We start from the raw sequence: 19,827 nt of genomic DNA on the forward strand, positions 1-19,827 counted from the left end.
CGGTAATCTGTTGGGGAGAAATGGATGAGTTAATCCCAACCCAAGGTGTTCTAGTAAAGGCCATACCAGTGGTTCTGCGTGCTTCATGCAAGATAATTTAAACATATTTTACATTTCACAGGGTGTTTGACACGTTTGCTGTTTTCTTGACAGCTAAATTTAAATTTGCTCATTTGAAGCCAATAAGAGTTAAAAAAAAAACCCACAAGTTTGTGGACAGAAAAGCCTAAAGCTTCATTTAATGCAGCGACTTACAAGAACTAATAACCTGTTGTGTTGGTGAAAGCACACCTAACAGGTCAAATCTGAATTATTCCAGATCTGTGCTTCAATTTTTACATTTCTGTTTTAAAGCTGTCACATTAAAACTCTGGTTTCACACAGAAACCGTCGGTTTACTATAATATCACAAAACTACTGAACAACGATCACATAAGCCGGTTTTCAGCACACGCCAAAATCTTAGTATGGTCTCCAGAGTAACATGTAGGTGTTGCTGCTCCGTTTAGCTGCTTTCAGCTGGAAAATAAGAGATTAATCCAGGAAATGAACCACCTGCTGGGGAAAAAGGGTCAAATTTAAGTTTTTGTTGTCAAATGCGTAAATTAATAAATAATTAACTCCTGGTTTCTATTTCTAACTGGTGAATATAAAAAAAAACTCCATCACCTACTGACATAGAAAAATGGCTGCCAGTTAAACAACCACTGGTTCACTGTTGCATTAGTGAATAACTTCAATATAAAGTACAAAAGATTCAATGTGAATCTGGTTTGCTGCATTATGAAACATAATGTCTTTTCGTTCAATCCACAGGATTTACGTGTCCTGAAAAGCTCAGGAGCATAAAAACAGTCAATAAATAAATAAATAAGGACAGATCAAAGACTGGAAGGGGAGAAGTGGGTGCAGACAGCAGTGAAACATTTAAAATAAACATTTTAAGGGAAGTCCCGCTGAAGCTGAGAGCAGAATGAATCAGATAGGTGAAACTTTGTGAACTTATAAAAGTGAAAAACCAATAAAATAGTGATTCACAAGAAGAGGGATGAACCGACGTAAACATCAACACTGGATGCCATCCAGATCAGCAGCTTTCTATTTCCTCAGAAATATAAAAAACGCACCCCTGTGAAGCCACTAAGCTACAGTTACGGTCTCTTACGGAGTGTTGCTGCAGATCAGGAAGTCATCGCTGTTTCAATTTCAGCCCAGGATGTCAAATTTATCTGATTAATAAGTAAACAAAGCAGCGACACCTCCCCAGCAGCACCGTATCAAGTCTAGAATCTTCTAACCTACAAAGAGCGACTCAAAAGGTTTAAATCTGAATATTTCCAAAGCCGTATTTTTGATATACGAGCTGAAGAACCCACAAACTCAGATTCTGTGAAGTACAAGAGATTAAAACAGATAAAAAAAGCTCCTCTCAGACACACGGACGTCACACAGAACCACACATCTCTGGACTAAACTTGAACCGGTGTTGTTGGTATATCCGCCACAATTTTATTATTTTCTCCTCCTTTTTCTGTTCAATCTTCTATTCTTTTGTCTGATGAACAGAAAAATGGTCCGCTCCAAATAGAAACAGTTGTAAAATGATTTCTGACTGGATACATCAGCATAGCCTCTACATAAAAAAGTGTTTAGCTTGATACAAACGAGACAAAAACAAGTCAACAGGGTGAAATTCTGCTAGATCTTATGTACACGGCCAGCTCCACAGATAATGGTTGCCCCCTCGTCGAGAAGGTGAAATGAAAGCACGTTAGGGCCACTTTTTAAAATTTCAGTTATATGAAGAAACAGCACTGTGACTATTTTTGGTAAACGTGTCTTTAAGCTAACACAGACGTTTGCTAAACGAGGAAAAAGGTGAAAGAAAACACAAAATAAGCCTAAATTAGACAAAATGGTGATTTTTCTGTGATATATTCCAAAAGCAGGAGTAGAATAAGGGCGGGAAAATCAAAAGCGATGTAAAAGAGAATTTCAGCATGTTTAGGATTTATCTTCATAAGTTCTATTTATAAAAAGACTTTTCTTTTTCCAATGACTATAATTTAAACGGTGATACCATCAGCTTATCAGCCTGTATTGGATCAATTACTCCAACCCAAAAAATACAAAAATAATAAAAAATAATAAGTTACAGGAAAAAAATGATCTGATTTCCAAATTTGCTTTAAACCAAAAAATAAATCTGTATCGCATATGAAATGGAAACATAAAGTTCATGTTTACATAACCAAACGAGGAACTAAAAACGGCCTGAAGGTTTACTCTGAGTGCTCCAGTCAAAAGTTAAAAGAGCTGCTGATCTTCTACTAAGAACAACAGAAAAGGAGCCATTATTTAAACTTTTAACCAAAATAAACCAAAAAAATATTTATAAACTACCTAAACTATGTGAAATCCTCCTGCTCTGTCTGACTGTTCCCGACATGTCCACTAGGTGGTGCCACTGGATTAAAAAAAGCAACAAAAGGACCAAAAGTGATTAAATACTGCCACCTACAGCGAGACAGGAGAATCTGCAGGAACAACTCTGCATCCAAACTACAAACCATAATAAAAATAAACACTACTGTAGTGATTTCTGAACAAGTGTTCCTTTTGATCTATTATAAATAAGTCGGTGCCGAGGGAAGCAACCATTATCCTGTGACAGGCTCTAATCAAAGTGTCCACTTAGGATGAAAAGGAAAACAAAAGGAACCACATCAGCATCCAGTGTCTGTTATGTCCCATCTAGTCACGTGGTTTGTATCGTTACACACATGCACACTCAGAGGAACTGTCTTTGTCTTTTAGTTTGTCCACATTAGGACGACGACGACAACGTGCAGGTGTTGAAGGATCCCGTGTGCTGTCCTCCTCATCCGTCAATCAGAGACACCTCAATGTGGGACAAATCAATCATGTGCCTGTGTAGCAATGGTCATAATTACGTCTGAGACACAGTTTAACATCGGCAGGATCAAAATGTGGAACTCTGCGTTCGTCTAACTGTCCTGGGTACATGAATGAAAAGGGGAGAGTGTTGATTACCGATTGAAGCTCGATTGGAAATCAGCTGCATGTTGGGGGTTGGAGAACGTGGCGACAGCTTTCCTCTGCTGGGGCATCATTTTGAACATCTGCAGAGGACAGAGACAGACAGACGACTTGAAAATAGCAAGTCCACTTTTTTTAACCCAACGTCCAAATTAGCTCAACAGAGGGCGCTGTGGTATCACACACATGAAGATTTAATGATTCTACACTAGTAGGTTCAAATAAAATACTAAGATTTTAGCTGAAGGAATGAGTATTAAATATGAAAAGTTGAATATTTAAACAAGTGCCAGGCGTGCTGGAGAAGACAGACAAAAAGAACAACGTTGATGTGGGTTAAATGAGTTTGGCACCAACCTCAATGGGGCCGATGGACTTGAGGAGGTTCTTCAGCTGAATCTCACTGGTAGACGTGGAGAGGCCCTCGATGGAGACGGTACAGCGAGGGGTTTTTGCTCCTCTCAGGTTCTGTTGGACTGACACCGGATGACCCCGACCCATCTGACCACCTCCTCTTCCTTGGCCTCGACCCGTAACGACAACCTGCGCCCGCGCCGAGGGAGATATTGATATGAAACACTCCAGAAAACGTGCATTCAAAACCATTTTCTCCCACGTTTCTCAGACTTTATCACGATTGACTCATCATCTTCCTACAGGGCGATGCACGCCACACAGCATATCTTCATACGATAGAGAGAGAGAGGCGCTTTTTCCCAGCTGCAGAGGTAGATGGGGGAGGAGTGGTAGTGACAGGGATATGATTTTGTGTGTGTGTGTGTGTGTGCGTAAAGGCAGAGCATTCATGCAGGTGTAGCGGTGGCTGGCGTACGTTGTCAGCATCAGCGAGTATGGAGCCCGTGACAAGAGCCTGGCGGTGACACGCGTGCTGAGAGGCCAGGGGGACCCTGTGAAGCCCTGTTGTGTTGTTCCTCCAAATGTTCGCCGTTCTCTTTCCCTGTAACCAACGCCTGATTGGTACATCTACCCAACCAGACGCTTTTGGCTTCTTTTTCAGCCGAGTTTCAACGAAGCGCTCTCTATTAATAAATGCGTTTTAGGTGAAAAGATTGTTGGCGTTGGTTGCTTCATGACATACCCTGCTTTGCTGTGCATTGCCCCTGCCCCCGCGGCTAGCCTGCGGTGCTCCGCCTGGTCCCTGCTGCTGCTGTCCCATCATGGTCACCTTCCTTTGGACGCTCTGGTTGAGCGGAGATGCTTGCCAGGAACTCTGCTGCTGCACTGGGCTGCTGGTCGCCTCAGGCCCCGCTCCACTCTGGTTAATGACAAAACGCCACCAAATTAGCATCTCAAAACGACAGCGTTCATCATAAACTTCACATGAAGGTGAAGTTTTCACAAGAGAGCGGATTTCAATCAGGCGGTCTGCGGAGAACAGATCAACCAAACAAGGTGATGGTCTCATTATCAAATAAAGTCACAGCTCTGCTCTGTTGACACGCGGGGAGGAATTGAAGGTCGTCTTTTCTCCGACTCTGCAGAAAGATGTGACAGATCAATATGTGGGAAGAAAAGCGGCGCTATCTGACCTGTCCCCAGCTGAGAGTAAATGGATTAATCCCTCCTATAGAAATCACAGCTCCTGATTGAGCCCATCAAATGCTAAGCTGCATTACACTGAAACGACAGCAGCTCGATGTGTATCCCATCCCCCCAAACCCCCTTTGTGCTGTGCACTTCTTTGTATTACCCCTGATGAAAATATAATTTGCTTCTTATCTACGTGCCTAAGCTATTCAAATCCAAATCCCTCAAAAGTGGCAACTTTCTTACGCAGGTATTATGAAAGATTAATTACAAGAGCGTCCTTTGTTGCCTTGTATCTGAGCGATGGGTTGATAGAAACAGCAAGTGAAGGATGACAGAGAGGAAAAGAAAAAAAATGAGAGATGACACTGTTGCGCGCTAGTTGTTGACAGCAGAACAATGTGCAAGAATCTTCTTCTCACTCCGATTATTAGCCCCAGCTATTTCCATCCCACTTCCTCTCGTCGTTCCAAGATGCAGGAAATCGGATCGTTCCACACGGGTTTCCATTAACACACTGACACCTAGTGATCTTCATCTTCAGCCAGTCGCCAGTTTTGCTACAGCAGCTTGATCCTCTGAGATGGAAAGCAGCTTAATGCGTCTTTTTGGTATTAATGTTTAACACGCACATCTTTGTGGGTTTTCAATAAAGATTAATGTCCAATTAAGAGCATGAGAGTAGGAAAGAGCCAGCAGTGGTGTTTTTCTCCGGACTTTCCTGGAGAAACTGGTCCTGAAGTAGCAATCTGGAGTTTTCCCCTTTTCAGGAAGGATGTATGATTTTTTTGAAATCGGTAAAAGTGATAGTCTTACACGACACTGTGATATAATGCAGATAGAGGACCCGAGCTTGGAAGGATGGGACCAAACGCCAAGGATGAGATGGGATTTTTTTTATACACATAAACAAATGTGTTTTAGCTCTGTTTGTTGGCTAGAGGTGTGTGTCCACGGTAGGGCTGCACGTTATTAGGAAAATCTGCGATATTCGATAACAGTGCTTAATATTGCGATATCGATATTACTCACGATAAATGAACAAATACTAAAGTATACAGTGTTGATGTCGTCTGGCGTGTGATGTCTGCTCTGGGCTCAAAGCAAACACAAACTAATGCATGAATTCCATTACAACATAACATTTTTATTGCAAAAGTATGCAGCTGCACCTGCTACTGTATTAGCAGCAAAACAACAAACTGCATGCATGCAGTTTCTCAGTGACTTTAAAACATCACCACCACCATAAAACTTTTTCTGATGCTCCAAACACAGAAAAATATCCCTTACCAGGGTTTTTAGAATAAATAAAAAAATCTGAAAATAAGTTTAAATGTTAAATAATAGTTAACATCACTTAAATGCAACAGCAAATTCTCTCATTGCTACTGAGCATTTTCTCCACTTATGTGGTTTTGATATAAGGCTGTTGCTGTAATTGGGAAGTGATCTGTGCTGGGCCAAACTAGGAAAATATTAAGATTTTTTGAGGGAAAAACAATTGTTTACCTTTCAGAAGAGGAACTGGCAAAAAAACTACATGGAAAATATGTGAAAATGTTTGTTTTTAACCCGAAATTGAACAAGTTTACCTAGATCTTAAAAAGCAGCTCAGATGATGAAACTGCAACTATGATTCTGATAACAAGCTAACACATTGAACTAGCTCCTCTTAAGATAACTGGCTAGCAGAGCTTCTGACTGACAGTTTATGTGCAGCAGCAAATCAACTATCCTGAATAACAAGGTTATAAAAGCTCATAAATGAAAAATCACTTTGATGTGTGGGGGAACTTTTCCAGGCCCTCTTTAGCAGGGTGGGAGTGGGAGGAGAGTGCTGTAGCCTTTTATCTGGAAGCTAACCGGAGCCTGGGGCTAACATCACCACCCGGTGGAACACTAGCGACATGAAGGTGGGTTGGTTCACCGGGACGTGTTGGGAGTCAGCCCGGTAAAAATGATTAACGACACCGAGCGGAATCACGTTCACATTTGAAAGCAGCGCTGATTCCAGAAACCTCAGCACAAAGTGCGTTCGTTGCTCTGAGCCAGCATAGCGAACAAGGGAACGGTGCCGCTAACTCAGTTCGAGTGTTGCTTTCCATCCTAAGGGTCTACGTGGGGGGCGGGCGTATTACATGAACGGACCCATCTGATTGGCTGCATATCAAAAGGCCTACATTTGATTGGTCAAATAATACTTCTGCGTAAAAAACAGAGCTGGTTTACAAAAAGTTGATGTATGACACGGATGGAAATGTTGAACCAAACATTTATCGCCATTTTTGGCGTGCTTTGCGATGGGCCTATCGCACGTCCTGTTATCGCGATGACGATAATTTTTCGATATATTGTGCAGTGCTAGTCCACGGTATGTGGCCTGTATTTGTTTAGCGCCTTCTTAGGATTCTACAATTCCCCATGGTGGTTCACAACACAATCAGTCATTCACACGCTGGTGATGAGCTACGATGTAGCCACAGCTGCCCCAGGGCGCCACCGGACCCTCTAACCACCACCAGTAGGCAAGGTGGGTTAAGAGTCTTGCCCAAGTACACAACAGCAGCATTCTCTGGTTGGGGCCAGAATCAAACCTGCAACCTTCCAATTACTGGACAACCCGCTCTGCCATGAACGAAAGGGCATTGCTTCCAGCCGTAATCTAAAAAGTGTGACACATTTTTTCCACCTCTACATTTCGCCCTCTAAGAATATTTTTGGGATTTCTGCTTTAAAGAGAATGTGATGGTTTTGCTGAGTTTGTTGGAAAATTTCTCATAAACCACTGGACGGACTCAGGATGTAATAACGGGATGGCAGACTGGGAGCCTCAAACAGAAGGACCAAACTAAACCAATCACGGAATTTATTCCTAAACAACAGACTAGACTAAGGGTGGGGATCACAAACCAGTTCTTGTTGAGAACCAGTTCCCACTAGAAATCGGTTCCAGTTGGCATGAATGATGTCACCATGCACATTGCATAGATTACGGATTTACTAAGCAAGAAACATGGCGACTAAGCGGCACAAGTGCTCGAAAGTTTGGTTACACTTTACGAGAAAGGATTCAATTAAAATTCTAATTCAAAAATACTTTAATAATCCTAGAGGGAAATTCAATTATTAATCCTAGAGGGATTGCCAAAAGGGCAACTTGCAATACTTGCAAAGTAGATACCAAAGGGAGAAAACACTACGAATACGCTAAAGCATTTACACACAACATATACAACAGCTTAAGATGAATGTTGTGTGTGTGACCCGCTCCGGACTAGTGAATTTCTATGTTAATACTGCAGGTAACTAATCATCTAATGCAGCCTATCATGTTAGTGTCATTGGCCTTATAAACACACACCGCCACACTAGCAGACTCCAGACCTGTGGTGGGATTTTGTTTAGTTTGCATAAGCTACAGCAACACTACTAGAAGATGACTGCCTTCACAAAGAGCATAAAAGGGAACATTTGGAAAGATAATTTCCAATGACACCAGGTGCAATCGATTATTTATCATTAATTAATAGACAGTTTTAATGCAGGAGACTGTGTACTCGTGAAGTGATAAGGAATTGGACTGATAGACAGAATCGACAAAGGCATAATACTGATAAAAACGTACTAACTCCCACCCCCACAAGAGACTACGTTGAGGAATATGTTGACATATAGATGTTATCTGTCATTCCCATAGCAACTTTTACTTCATCACATTTCACAATGAATCCTAACATAACACCCATAAATGCTAGCTAATGTAGCTGGCCCATCTCTGGGTTTGCATCCTGATCAGCTGCTTCAAATAAAAAATACGCCACTCGGGCTAAAAGAGGGGTATGTGCACATGGGAAAGGGCCGGCCGAAGGGCAGTTTGCCAGATGGATCAGGATCCAATCATTAAAGGTATTGTGGAGGATCTTTTTCTTCCAGGTGGATCATCTGAACCATTGGTGCGCATTAACTGTCAATTGTTCTGGTGAAGTTTTTCACGCAAGGCCGTCGTGCGTGCTGTTCCTAGTTTTCACTTCCTGCTATTCTGCATTCTGTTTATGTGTAGAGCGATACGCCTTCATTCCTCGCCGTTTTCAGTCCATGAAAAGAAGAGAAAGACTTCCAAAGTGAGAAATAAGACCAGTGTTTTTAGGAGACTCTTTTCAATGAAGGCTGGGCTCCTCACAGACACCTCCATCGCCGGTTTTCTGCTGGAAGGGTAAGCTAAAGTTAGCGTGCTATTTGGAAAAATTCATGTCAGATTACTGCCAGAAGAAGTGCTGCAAGGCCAGCAGCTACTTGTAAACAGAGCGTGCACGAGGATAATTGGGTGTTGTCCCTCAGGTGCATTTTTTCAAAACGTGGAGAGGGCGGTTATTTCCTGAAATTCAGAAACATCCTTTACCATATCTTGCAGAACAGGACGTCCACAATGATTGGAGGAGGCTGTTGCAGAATTTTAGGTTTCAGCTGCGATTACAATGATTTCTTTTGTTGACAAAACAATTTAACGGTTGCCATCTGTGTGCAAAGTGCATTTCTAGCAGTATATTCTAGAAAAACATTTCCTACCCCACCTTTAAATGAAAAAAGTAGTAGTACTATTCAGTCAATTTACAGAAAATCCATCATACTGTGATCATTACCAGGATGAGATTATCCTATTGCATTGCCATTACTACTGCGACGGATGTAAAATTATGTTTTAGTAACAAAATCTCTCATAATACAAACTCTAAACACTAAGATGGAGGCAAATGCTGTAGAATTACATATTTCCCTCCAAAAAAAAAAAACCAATATCAGTTTAAAACTGTGGTCTTAGAGATGGTGAGTGATGTGTCTTTAGGAGAATGTCCTGAAAAGAGGACATCAACCTTTAAGAGTGGAGACGAGGTGTCCTCAACTATACGGTAAATGTCACACTGCCCTCTGTGATGCCTCCAGCCTTTCTGTGCTACAAACGTATGTAAAGACATTCTTTAAATATCAGTTCCCACCGCTTAAAAGAAGAAACTTAACAGATCAATTTTGCCAAAATGACACAGACATCACTGTGTCATTCTCATAGGTTAGACATCAACGAGAATACAACATAAGACAGGGAGAACCATCGATGGCATTTCCGTTTTAAGCCATGTGGTCGCCCCTGTGGGAGACCACAGTACGGTAAAGGATTAAATGAATGCCAAAGACGAGGACAAAAGGATTTAAAAATGAAACTATATGCTCACCATGCCTGAAAGTTTGACAACTCTGACTTTTTGTGGCACCTGCTGGCTTTCCACTCCAGAAATGCTGACTCGTTGCATTACGGTTCTTTTAGCCGCAGGCCTTGGCCCTTGAGTCTGACCTGGGCCTTGAGTCCTTGATGCGTTCTGAGCGACTTGAACAGCCTCAGCTGGAGCATTGAGTCTGTTTACAATCAGAACAGAATTGTTCCTCTGCTGCTGCTGCTGGGGATCCTTCCACTGCTGTTCAGGTGCGACACCGGGGCTTTGCTGCTCCTGTGTGAAGCCTTTAACCATCTGCAGGCGTGACTTGACATTGGAACGAGGTGCAGGGGTCTGAGCGGTTCCACTAGGAGGCAGGGCATTGTCTTGATTCAGATGCCTCAGTGTGTAGTTTAGCATCTGTGGCATCCTCTGAGGGGCCGGTCTCTGGTGCTGTGCTTGCAGCTGAGGACGTGTTTGTTCCGACAGCGGCGGCGGTTGCGGCAGTAGCGGCTGTTGTTGCTGTGGCTGTATGGGGTGTGGTCTGTGCTGATTAAATTGTAAAGGCTGAGTCTGTGTAGGAGCAGGGCCTTGATTTGGTGTGTTTGTTTGAGAATTAAGTCTTTCCAGAAGCTCCTTCTTTCTGACTCCTGCTTGCATCTGCCGCCGCAACTCCTTCTTTCTGAGGATCTCCTCCCTCAGACGCTTCTGCTCCTCAATCTTCAGACGATACTGCCGCGTCTCCTCATCTTCATCGGGGTCCTGTGGCACAAAATACATAAAAATCCAGGATTATTACCTGTTTTTACTACATAATGGTTAAACGTAATCATTCACTTTATTATTTATCTTTTGTAAGGATAATAGATTTTTTTATCTGATAGAACCAACTGCTGACCTGTGGTTCGGACTGGGATGGTGAGCTCAGGGTTTCCATAGTAACCACTGTCCTGCCCGCCCCTCCATGTTGAGAAAATGTGTTTGGAGCTTGGCCTCTTCCTCTGCCGCCGCCAGACGTCGGCTGCGCATTCTGCCCCGGACGCGTCCCCAACGTTGCCCTGGCAACGGGCCTGATGTTGGCAGCTTGGGAGGCGGGGGTTGGGGTGGGGCGGGTGTTGTTCATGTTTGTGTTAGCAGGTGCTACGGGGAGCTCCCGCAGGTTGCTATTGCGCTGCTGCATTTGCTTGGAAATAGGTGTGTTCTGGAGCCAGAATAAGACGTAAACAATGAACTCAGACTTTATTTACGTGGTCAGATCCAGTTCCATGACAGAACAGCATCAAGAGAAATACAGAAAACAGATAAGTCAAATATGTTAATCTCTTACCATTCGCTGCCTGTTTGACATGTTGCGCTGTTGGGGGTTCTGAGGGCGGGGAGTCATCTGCCTGGGGCTGCCGTGCTGTTGGTGGAATAGATTCTGGCCGTGGTGTGTCATGGGGCGAGACTCGCCGAGATTGATCTGTTGCTGACGGGGTAAGTCTTGCCTGTGGTGGTGTTGCTGCTGGTGCAAGGGAAGGGGAGACATTGTGTCATGATGTGGGAGCTGGGGAACAGGGGGGGCGTGCATCAAACCCTGAAACGTAGAGTAAAAAGGAACAATTATCAAGTGAACCTAATTTACAGATTTATATTGGGTGAACTCTGGTGGATTAACCTTTTAATAGGCATCCCAGTGTAATAATAAAATTGGGATTCAAACGCTAGGGGGCGCTCTCGTCTATGCCCCTGTTTCATCAAAACTTCACATGCTCTGAATATGACAACTAGTCACATCAAAAAACCATTTTTAGCAAAAAAAAAAAAAAACCCGAGAGACAAACGGAGCAGAAGCAGAAAAACAGCATCACAAACACTTCGACATGAATTAGTCATTAAAATCACTTACTCTCAGTCGTACCTGCATCCCAAATTGAACTTGTGGTGGGGGGAAAAGGTTTCCTTGCTGGCCGAAGGGCTGACGAGGGCCCATGAAAGGCCTGGGCTGGTTAGGGGGGCCACCTTGTTGATTCAAGTTCATCATCCCCTGGTGACCTTGGTGGGGAGGGAGGTTGGGTCTTGGGGGTTCTCTCTGAAACAGCCCTAGTGGACCCTGGTTGGGCTGGTTGAAGGGCGGCGCTGGCGGGCCGAAGCCCAAGTGGCCCTGCCCAGGCAGCTGCTGCTGCTGCTGCTGGTGGAGGCTGTTGCTGTTGTTCAAAGAGCCGGGGACCTGGTGATCAAACATGTGCTGCGCTGGAAACCGTGCTGCATCTCCACGATCTGTGTCCACACAAGGAAGACCATTATAAAAAACAAGAGATGTCAATTTGTTTGTTTACTCGAGAGCCAATATCAGTATCGATAATCCCCTCTCCAGATGTGTGGAATTACAGCAGGAAAAAACCAAACAGCTCTATCAACAATCAGGTCATTTTATCATGTCTGCATTAACTATGTGAATGAAAAGTCATAAATACGTATTTTTAATGCTTCTTTTCCAAGGTTCATTCAGATGTATACATATACCTACATGCATTTAACATGAGTTCTGCCAACACTGCAGCACCAGAGGGCTGGCAGCATACCCTCTAGGTATGGCGCTAGAGGTGATGAATGGGGTTAAATATGCTAAGAGGGCTCTGGAACACTCATCAAGGTCTGGGTGTGAGACTCACCTCCCATAAACTGGGGCTCTCTGTCCCTGGGGCCTTGAGGTGGCTGGGTCTTCAAGGGCTCCATGAAATGAGGGGGCCGCTGGGGCGGACCAAAATTACCTGGCATGTGCTGCTGGAACTCTCCCATTCCCTGAGATAAATAAAGCAAAACTCATAAATTATCTGCCATCCTGGAAACCCAATAATCAAAAACAAATTCAACTAATAGAAAATGGAGATCGGTGGTGGAGGGTGCTTGTAATTGAAGCGCTGGGGTCATTACACAAATGTAGAATCCTGAGTGGTAAACATCAATATGTATGCCAATATCAAAGGAACCCTTCAGCATGAATTCTTGAACAAACCTGCATTAATGTTACTCGAGGCTCTATTGATAAATCCTAAAGCCAGCTTCTAACAAGGAGCGGGAATTTCAGGAGGGAATAGGTGCCCTCATCTTTGTTTCACTACTTCTTATGTTTGACAGCTTTCTACTCACGGCGTACACTCTACTCCCAATCAATTTACCCAAGAAAACTAGATAACAACTGTTTAATCCCTCCTTGGAATTTGAATCCCCCTCATAACCGCCTCCTTTATTCTTTTAAACATCCACCTCTGTTGAAAAATTAACCTGCTATTCAACACGTGGCACTTACACAAATGGGCAGCTTGCCTCCTTCAAGCTTATTGTAAATTACTTAAGATGGTATCAAGGCCTAATCCATCTTTATTCCACCGCTGCGTGGAGGTATTTAGAGAGGAGAGGTGTTAGAAAGCAAGGCCAAGAGTCCCAAAACTTGCTTAACATAAAGTTAATCAAAGGGGCTTAGAAAGACGGGGGGATAACAAAGGGGGCACAATCGTGCCTTTTCTAAAAGGTCAGGCAGCCAGGTTTACACAATGAGGGCTCTGGTGTCCATATAATACCTCTCAAATACCACAGCTCATCCTCTCACTTCTAATCCCTGATAAAACAGCGTCAGGAATGCTCAATATTTAACCGATTCCGGTGCAGCTCAAAGCTGAAATGCATACGGGCCAAATGTTAAAGTACTTAATGAATCATGGCAACTTCAGTTAAAAAGATGTTTTGTCTCTTGGTTTTGTGTTGATGTCTTAGCCATCAACGATTTGAGAATTGCAGTTAAAAGATAACACCGGTTTTTCACTGCGAGGAAGCATTGAACTGTGTAATATTTTTGCTAAATGAATAATTAATGTTGTCGTCGTCGTCGTCTTCCTCCGCTTATCCGGGTCCGGGTCGCGGGGCAGCATCCCAACTAGGGAGCTCCAGGCCGTCCTCTCCCCGGCCTTGTCCACCAGCTCCTCCGGCAGGACCCCAAGGCGTTCCCGGACCAGATTGGAGATGTAACCTCTCCAACGTGTCCTGGGTCGACCCGGGGGCCTTCTGCCGGCAGGACATGCCCGAAACACCTCCCCGGGGAGGCGTCCAGGAGGCATCCTGACCAGATGCCCAAACCACCTCAACTGGCTCCTTTCGATCCGGAGGAGCAGCGGTTCTACTCCGAGTCCCTCCCGAATGTCCGAGCTCCTCACCCTATCTCTAAGGCTGAGCCCGGCCACCCTACGGAGGAAACTCATTTCGGCCGCTTGTATCCGCAATCTCGTTCTTTCGGTCATTACCCAAAGCTCATGACCATAGGTGAGGATTGGAACGTAGATCGATCGGTAAATCGAGAGCCTGGCTTTCTGGCTCAGCTCCCTCTTCACCACGACAGATCGGCTCAGCGTCCGCATCACTGCAGACGCCGAACCAATCCGCCTGTCGATCTCCCGATCCCTCCTACCCTCACTCGTGAACAAGACCCCGAGATACTTAAACTCCTCCACTTGAGGTAGGACCTCTCCCCCGACCCGGAGGTGGCAAGCCACCCTTTTCCGGTCGAGAACCATGGTCTCAGATTTGGAGGTGCTGATCCTCATCCCAGCCGCTTCACATTCGGCCGCGAACCTACCCAGCAAGAGCTGAAGGTCAGAGCTGGATGAAGCTAGGAGGACCACATCATCCGCAAAAAGCAGAGACGAGATTCTCCTGCCACCAAACTCGACACACTCCACACCACGGCTGCGTCTAGAAATTCTGTCCATAAAGGTTATGAACAGAACCGGTGACAAAGGGCAGCCCTGGCAGAGTCCAACCCTCACTGGGAACAGGTCCGACTTACTACCGGCTATGCGGACCAAACTCACGCTCCTCTGGTAAAGGGACTGAATGGCCCTTAACAGAAAGCCACCCACCCCATACTCCTGGAGCGTCCCCCACAGGGTGCCCCTGGGGACACGGTCATAAGCCTTCTCCAAATCCACAAAGCACATGTGGATTGGTTGGGCAAACTCCCATGCCCCCTCCATCACCCTTGCAAGGGTATAGAGCTGGTCCACAGTTCCACGGCCAGGACGAAAACCACATTGCTCCTCCTCTATCTGAGATTCAACTATCGATCGGACCCTCCTCTCCAGTACCTTGGAGTAGACCTTTCCAGGGAGGCTGAGGAGTGTGATCCCCCTATAGTTGGGACACACCCTCAGGTCACCCTTCTTAAAGATGGGGACCACCACCCCGGTCTGCCACTCCCTAGGAACTGCCCCCGATGACCACGCAATGTTGTAGAGACGTGTCAACCATGACAGCCCTACAACATCCATAGCCTTGAGATACCCAGGACGAACCTCATCCGCCCCCGGGGCTCCGCCGCTGTGTAGTTGTTTGACTACCTCAGCAACTTCTGCCCCCGAGATCGGACAGTCCATCCCCAGGCCTCCCAGCTCTGGTTCCTCCTCGGAATGCGCATTGGTGGGATTGAGGAGCTCCTCAAAGTATTCCTTCCACCGTCCGACTATAGCCTCAGTTGACGTCAGCAGCTCCCCATCCCCACTGTAAACAGTGTGAGCGAGTTGCTCCTCCTTGAACCGTCACCTTATCGTGGTGGAGGAGTTTGAGTGCCCTAATGATCCTAGGAGCTATGTTGTCTGGGGCACTTAGTGCCCCTGGTAGGGTCTCCCATGACAAATTGGTCTTAGGTGAAGGGTGAGACAAAGAACGGTTCGAAGGATCTTTCATGGCGGTTAAAACGAAGAGTCGGAGTACCCGGCCCGGAGGGTTACCGGGGTCCCACCCTGGAGCCAGGCCTGGGGTTGGGGCCCGTGAGCGAGCGCCTGGTGGCCGGGCTTTCGCCCATGGGGCCCGGCCGGGCCCAGCCCAAACCGGATACATGGGCTCGTCCAACTGTGGACCCACCACCCGCAGGAGGAACATGAAGGGTCCGGTGCAATGCGAATCGGGTGGCAGACCAAGGCGGGAGCCTTGGCGGTCCAATCCCCGGACAAGAATAATTAATGTGTGGTTTTAAACTATAAGAGTAAATGTTTTATACCCTGACTGGCCATCATGTTGTCTTATTTCAGACGAGATAATTAAGCAGAAATTTGGAGTTTTTTTGTCAGAGGTCACCATCTAGAGGCAGAGAAAATATATTGCACTTTACTTCTCTTACTTCTGTGACTACGGCTAGAAGCAACGCCTCTAGTCGGCCAACCGAGCAAAAACACACCGTTTTACAATTGTTCTCACGTTACACGGTCAGACATAAATGTCACACCATACCATACCAAGTTTATTTGTATAGCACATTTAAAAACGGCATGAGAGCCGGCCAAAGTGCTGAACAAAAACACACAATAAAAACAATCAAAAATAAAAACTAAAACCATTAAAATCGAGTAATCCAACTCGAAAAGAAAAGGAGAAAGAGAATAAGTTAGACTGAATTAAAAGCCAACGAATAAAAGTGAGTTTTTAAACTAGACTTAAAAACGGAAAGAGAGGACAGGGTTTCTGCAGAAATCAGCACAACAAATTTAATGCTTTTTAATGCCATTTTAATGCCATTTTTAACCTTTTTAATGCCATAAACAAACACACGTGAGAATCCACGGAAATATATGTACATAAAAAAATCCTCTGAGAACTCATTGTATTATAATGTACCCTGAGATAAACAACAAAAAAATGTATGCCTGGAACATAGTAAATACATAGTTGCATGGAATGTTACATGTTATTGAACATGCTACAGCATTTTTTTCACACACAACAGGATTAATGCATGTGCCTTAGCTCACTAGTTTTTGATTCCAGCTCTGACTCAACATCTGTCAGTTCACTGCATTTGTCCCTGTATCTCTTCCTTAGAGTATTAGATTTTGTTATCATTTGAGCCATGAGCGTGCTCAGTTTGTTTTCTGCCTGTTCAGCTAGTTGATCAGCATCTTTCTGAAGGCTGACACACACCACCCTTAATATCTCCTTTTTCTTTTTCAGCTGTTCTAGCTCATCTTCCAATGCTTTTCTCTTAAGTCCACGCCTGGCACCCTCTCTCTTTAACATACTCTCTTTAAGTTTTGGCCATACTTCAATAGCTCTCTCTCCAACAGGAAGATTTTCCACCCATTTGTGTCCACAGAATGGGAGTGGAAAAAGAGATGAGCCTGTAAGTTTTGTAAAATCTTCTCTTCTTGCAGGGACATTGTGAAAAAGAAAGTTGCTCTTAACAGTTTCTCAATAGCATGTACAGTGGGGCTAAAAAGTATTTAATCAGCCACCGATTGTGCAAGTTCTCCCACTTAAAATGATGACAGAGGTCAGTAATTTACATCATAGGTACACTTCAACTGTGAGAGACAGAATGTGAAAAAAAATCCATGAATTCACATGGCAGGATTTTTAAAGAATTTATTTGTAAATCAGGGTGGAAAATAAGTATTTGGTCACTTCAAACAAGGAAAATCTCTGGCTCTCACAGACCTGTAACGTCTTCTTTAAGAAGCTTTTCTGTCCTCCACTCGTTACCTGTATTAATGGCACCTGTTTGAACTCATTATCTGTATAAAAGCCACCTGTCCACAGCCTCAAACAGTTAGACTCCAAACTCCACTATGGCCAAGACCAAAGAGCAATCGAAGGACACCAGGAAAAGAATTGTAGACCTGCACCAGACTGGGAAGAGTGAATCTACAATAGGCAAGCAGCTTGGTGTGAAAAAATCAACTGTGGGAGCAATTATCAGAAAATGGAAGACATACAAGACCACTGATAATCTCCCTCGATCTGGGGCTCCACGGAAGATCTCATCCCGTGGGGTCAAAATGATCATGAGAACGGTGAGCAAGAATCCCAGAACCACACGGGGGGACCTGGTGAATGACCTGCAGAGAGCTGGGACCACAGTAACAAAGGTCACCATCAGTAACACACTACAACGGCAGGGAATCAAATCCTGCAGTGCCAGACGTGTTCCGCTGCTGAAGCCAGTGCATGTCCAGGCCCATCTAAAGTTTTCCAGAGAGCACATGGATGATACAGCAGAGGATTGGGAGAATGTCATGTGGTCAGATGAAACCAAAGTAGAACTTTTTGGTATAAACTCAACTCGTCTTGTTTGGAGGAAGAAGAATACTGAGTTGCATCCCAAGAACACCATACCTACTGTGAAGCATGGGGGTGGGAACATCATGCTTTGGGGCTGTTTTTCTGCTAATGGGACAGGACGACTGATCCGTGTTGAGGACAGAATGAATGGGGCCATGTATCGTGAGATTCTGAGCCAAAACCTCCTTCCATCAGTGAGAGCTTTGAAGATGAAACGTGGCTGGGTCTTCCAACACGACAATGATCCCAAACACACCGCCCGGGCAACAAAGGAGTGGCTCCGTAAGAAGCATTTGAAAGTCCTGGAGTGGCCTAGCCAGTCTCCAGACCTCAACCCCATAGAAAATCTGTGGAGGGAGATGAAAGTCCGTGTTGCTCGGCGACAGCCCCAAAACATCACTGCTCTCGAGAAGATCTGCATGGAGGAATGGGCCAAAATACCAGCTACTGTGTGTGCAAACCTGGTAAAGACCTATAGTAATCATTTGACCTCTGTTATTGCCAACAAAGGTTGTGTTACAAAGTATTGAGTTGAATTTTTGTTATTGACCAAATACTTATTTTCCACCCTGAATTACAAATAAATTCTTTAAAAATCCTGCCATGTGAATTCATGGATTTTTTTTTTCACAGTCCGTCTCTCACAGTTGAAGTGTACCTATGATGTAAATTACTGACCTCTGTCATCATTTTAAGTGGGAGAACTTGCACAATCGGTGGCTGACTAAATACTTTTTACCCCACTGTAGAGAAGCCAGTCTTGAATGAATTGTGCAGAGTGTGCGGTCCACAGCTTCCAACATTAATTAATTGGCGGCCTCCATGTAGTTCAGCATGCTCTTGCTGGAAATCATTTAAAAACTTCAAGTTCACATTTGGCACATCCATACTGATGGAAAGGAGGTTCTTCATGTCTAGCAGACACACACAATCCTATGAATACAATAAAATAAATTTTATTATTTGATATGAAAAAGAAAACCTGAAAACACCAACACCAACATGTTAGATTTGAAATGTGCTTATAGTAATTTCAAAATAAGCTTATTAAAACTATCTAAAAGCAAAAAACCTCAACAAAATGAACACATCTTGTCTCTTTAATTCATTGGAATACCACTTCATAAACAAAAAGTACAAATATACTCACTTTGAAATGGTGCAGCAAATCTTTAGCCTTTGAATGTCCCATAAACTGAGATCCAAGATAACGTGACTGGACAGCACCAGCCTCCCAAAATCGAATATGGACGTCTAGTTGTTTATTTTTTGTGGACAGGATGAAGCTTTCATCAAACATCAGCATAAATGGTCCAGCGTTGGTAGCTGCAGAAATCAGTTCTTTTTTTATATGTGGGGCGAGTCCAAACTTTAAAACGTAGCTTGTCTTGTCCTTTCCACAGGTGAAAGATTTAGCCATTTCAGAATCCGAAAACATTGCCTGGAACAACTCCGAAACACCTTCATTGGATGCATAGGAGTGGTGCTGCACGGCAGTGTACAGACACCAGAGCACCTCTGCCTGAAGCACCGCAGGCGATCCAAACAATTTTTGAAGCGTGCTTGATGTTCCGACGGCAGGGTTCGCAGCTGCAGTTGTGCTGCTTTTTGTGGTCGTGGTAGTTGCAGAAGATGTTGCGTTGCTAGTTACAGAAAAGTAACTAGTCACGGTTAGCTGCTGTCTGCCTTTTACGGCTGCTTTGTGGTTGTCCGACTGCATGTGCGATTTCACAGCGTTCACACCCATTGTACCAAGTTTAATACAACCAGCTCAGTGGCCTAGTGGTAGAGTGTCCGCCCTGAGACTGGGAGATTAGGGTTCGATTCCTGGTCGGGTCATACCAGACTTTGAAAAAATGGGAGCCAACGCCTCCCTGCTTGACACTCAGCATTAAGGGGTTGGATTGGGGGGTTAAACCACCAA

General features: G+C 44.5%; 1 protein-coding gene across 3 annotated transcripts in view; it reads right to left on the minus strand.

The window, feature by feature from the left end:
- Positions 1 to 2,683: 2,683 nt before the first annotated feature.
- The window catches only part of rbm33a (RNA binding motif protein 33a), a 49,318-nt gene continuing 32,174 nt past the window's right edge, over positions 2,684 to 19,827 (minus strand). For 2 of the 3 annotated variants that reach the window (XM_015954623.3, XM_015954622.3), the window contains exons 11-19: positions 12,473 to 12,602; positions 11,707 to 12,077; positions 11,146 to 11,394; positions 10,717 to 11,019; positions 9,840 to 10,580; positions 4,160 to 4,336; positions 3,418 to 3,603; positions 3,055 to 3,143; positions 2,684 to 2,930 (exon numbers count right to left, since the gene is read on the minus strand). In XM_015954623.3, coding sequence (XP_015810109.3) covers positions 2,882 to 2,930; positions 3,055 to 3,143; positions 3,418 to 3,603; positions 4,160 to 4,336; positions 9,840 to 10,580; positions 10,717 to 11,019; positions 11,146 to 11,394; positions 11,707 to 12,077; positions 12,473 to 12,602 — 2,295 coding nt within the window. In that variant the 3' untranslated portion in view covers positions 2,684 to 2,881. The remainder of the gene's footprint in view (positions 2,931 to 3,054; positions 3,144 to 3,417; positions 3,604 to 4,159; positions 4,337 to 9,839; positions 10,581 to 10,716; positions 11,020 to 11,145; positions 11,395 to 11,706; positions 12,078 to 12,472; positions 12,603 to 19,827) is intronic. The other variant, XM_015954625.3, reaches the window with a different exon arrangement.

This window comes from Nothobranchius furzeri, chromosome 7 (genome assembly GCF_043380555.1).
Source record: "Nothobranchius furzeri strain GRZ-AD chromosome 7, NfurGRZ-RIMD1, whole genome shotgun sequence".
Lineage (NCBI taxonomy): Eukaryota > Metazoa > Chordata > Actinopteri > Cyprinodontiformes > Nothobranchiidae > Nothobranchius > Nothobranchius furzeri.